This window comes from Nicotiana tabacum, chromosome 3 (genome assembly GCF_000715075.1).
Source record: "Nicotiana tabacum cultivar K326 chromosome 3, ASM71507v2, whole genome shotgun sequence".
Lineage (NCBI taxonomy): Eukaryota > Viridiplantae > Streptophyta > Magnoliopsida > Solanales > Solanaceae > Nicotiana > Nicotiana tabacum.
Window position 1 is genome coordinate 154741093 of NC_134082.1, and position 3006 is coordinate 154744098.

Genomic DNA, 3006 nt, shown 5'->3' on the forward strand with positions numbered 1-3006 from the left:
GATCTCTCAAGTGGGAAGGTGTTGGGGATTGGTAAAGAAGAATTTGGACTTTACATTCTGAAGGCAAATGGAAGACCAACGTCTGGACAGCAAGTGCATAAGCAAATTTATATTTTTTTTCCAACTGTAAATATTACTTCTGATGCATTTAATAAGTATGGTAGTCTAGCTACTGGACAGTCCTATTCTATGACCTCTTTGTGGCACAGAAGACTAGGTCATGCTCCATTAAAAGTTTTGCAAAAGTTAAATGGTGTACCTAGTCTAAAGCTAGAAGATCATCATTGTACTATTTGTCCTATTGCTAAACAGTCAAGGCACATTTCTCTCATAGTCTGACTTGTTCTAATGGTATATTTGATATTGTACATGTTGATGTGTGGAGGCCTTATAGGTTACCAACGTATGATGGTAAAAGGTATTTCTTAACTCTAGTTGATGATCATTCTAGATACACATGGATCTATCTTATGCATACTAAAGATGATTCTATAGTTGTGATAAAAGACTTCCAAATACTGGTCAAAACTCAGTTTGGTAGTGGAGTGAAATGTCTTAGAACTGATAATGGAAAGAGTTATTTAATGAAAAAATAGACACCTTGTTGAAGGAACATGGAGTTATCCATCAAAGCTCTTGTATCTATACACCCCAACAGAATGGGGTTGTTGAAAGGAAGCACAGGTCCATTTTAGACATGGACAGGGCCTTGAGATTTCAAGCTTTTGTGCCCTTAAAATTTTGTGTGTGTGTGGGGGGGGGCTGTGTATCTACTTTGTATATCTCTTGAATAGATTGCCCATTGTAGTGCTACAAGGTAAATCTCTTTTTGAATAGTTATTCCACATGTCACCTTCTCTACATCATCTCAAAGTCTTTGGTAGCCTATGTTATGCAACCAATGTAAAGAAATGTGACAAATTCAGTCCTAGACCTATACCATCAGTTCATATGGGGTATTCTTCCTCCCAGAAAGGGTATATTCTTTATGATCTACACTCTAAGGTTTTCTTTATTAGTAGAGATATTGCATTTAAGGAGTATGTATTCCTTTCAAACACAGGACTTCAGATTCTTCCATTCTATTTCTTATGCTGGAGTTTGTTGAGACTTCATCTCCATCTCTTCAGCAAGATACAACTTCTGCCTCTACAATCAACAACTCTCCTTCTTCAGCTCCTATTGAAGTTCCTATACTCAACTCTTCTGAAGATCCCTCTGTCTTACCATCTACTCCAGTAGTAGAACTCAAAAAGTCTTCAAGAACCACCAAGCCACATGTATGGCTAAAAGATTTTGTGGTTCAGTCTCAGAGAGGTGCTTGTCAATATTCAATTTCGAACAATGTAGGCTACAACAATCTTTCTCCAGCTTATCAAGCTCCTATTACTGCTTATTCTACTATTTTGGAGCCTAGGTCTTTCTCTGAACCAGTCAAGATCCCAAGTGGATTGAGGCCATAACGACTGAAATTGCAGCTCTTGAGAAAAATAACACATGTTTAGTGGTAGATCTTCTACCAGGAAAAACTCCTATATGCTACAAGTGGGTGTTCAAAGTTAAGTACAAGTCCACAGGAGAAGTGGAGAGGTACAAAGCTAGGTTGGTTACAAAAGGATATAGTCAGCAGGAAGATTATACTGAAAATTTCTCACCAGTTGTCAAAATGTCAACTGTGAGGGCTGTCATTGCTTTAGTAGCTGCATCAGATTGGTTTATATTTCAGATGGATGTTCATAATGCCTTTCTTCAAGGTGATTTGCTGGAAGAAGTCTACATGAAAGTTCCTGGTGGTTTTTCAAGCTAGGGGGAGCATAGTAAAGTTTGCAGGCTCCACAAGTCCTTGTATGGCTTGAAAGAGGCACCTAGACAATGCAACCTAAAATTGACTGAAGCACTGGTAGATATGGGTTTTGTGCAGAACCACTTTGACTACTCCTTGTTTACAAAAATGGTTGAAGAGTTGCTGATTATATTAGTGTATGTTGATGATCTATTGGTAACTGGAAGAAATTTACCTCTTATTAAGCAAGTCAAGAAAGATTTGGAAGAGAGTTTCAAGATAACGGACCTAGGAGAGTAAAAATACTTTCTAGGCATTGGGTTTTCCAGATCTCAAAAGGGTATAATTATGTGCTAGAGGAAGTATGTTGTAGAATTGATGTCTAATCAGGCTTAACAGGGGAAAACCAGCAGCTACGACTTTAGAATTTAATCACAAACTCACCTCTATTGAGTTTGACCAGCTGATACATGGTGGAAAGAGTGTTACTGATGATGTAGAACTTGATGACAAAGGAAAGTTTCAGAGGCTAGTTGGAAGGTTATTATACTTGACCACTACAAGGCCTGACATAGCCTTTGTGGTACAAGTACTCAGTCAATATATACATGCACCAAAAGTGTCCCATATGGAATTTGCCTTGAGAGTAATTAGGTACACCAAAATAGCACCAGGACTTGCTTTGTTTATGCCAGCAGAAAAGTGCCATCAGTTAGTTGCCTATTGTGACTTAGACCAGGGATCTTGTGTAGAGACTAGAAAGTCTGTCACAGGATATATGGTGAAGTTTGGAGAAGCCTTAATCTCTTGGAAGTCCAAAAAACAAGGAACATTATCCAGAAGCTCTACTGAAGCAGAATTTCGAAGCATGGCTGCCACTGTAGCTGAGGTTATATGGATAACTAGACTGTTTAAAGAACTAAGGGTTGAAGTTTCACTACCTACTCTATAACGACCCGATCGGTCATTTTGAGATCTAGCACGTCGTTCGGCTGTTTGAGGCCATGAGCAGCTACACTTCATGTATTACGACTTGTTCGCGTGGTCGGAATTGAAATTCGGGAAGATCAGAGTTGATTTGGAAAGAGAATTCTAATTTCAGAAGCTTTAAGTACGAAGATTCTGACTAGGGCTATTCATTTGGATCGGATATTCAAAATCCGAACCGATCCATTCAATTTTGAAATTTCGGACTTCGGATTGGATCGAATTTCAGATTGTGT

The 3006-nt window shown here is 38.6% G+C and overlaps 1 protein-coding gene across 1 annotated transcript; it reads left to right on the forward strand.

Moving 5' to 3' along the window:
• The first annotated feature begins 1951 nt into the window (after window positions 1-1951).
• On the forward strand, window positions 1952-2735 carry LOC107823881 (secreted RxLR effector protein 161-like). The gene is made up of 2 exons (XM_016650584.2): window positions 1952-2079; window positions 2174-2735. Exons 1-2 carry the CDS (start codon window positions 1952-1954, stop codon window positions 2733-2735), a joined length of 690 nt encoding a protein of 229 aa, XP_016506070.2.
• The last annotated feature ends 271 nt before the right edge of the window (window positions 2736-3006 follow it).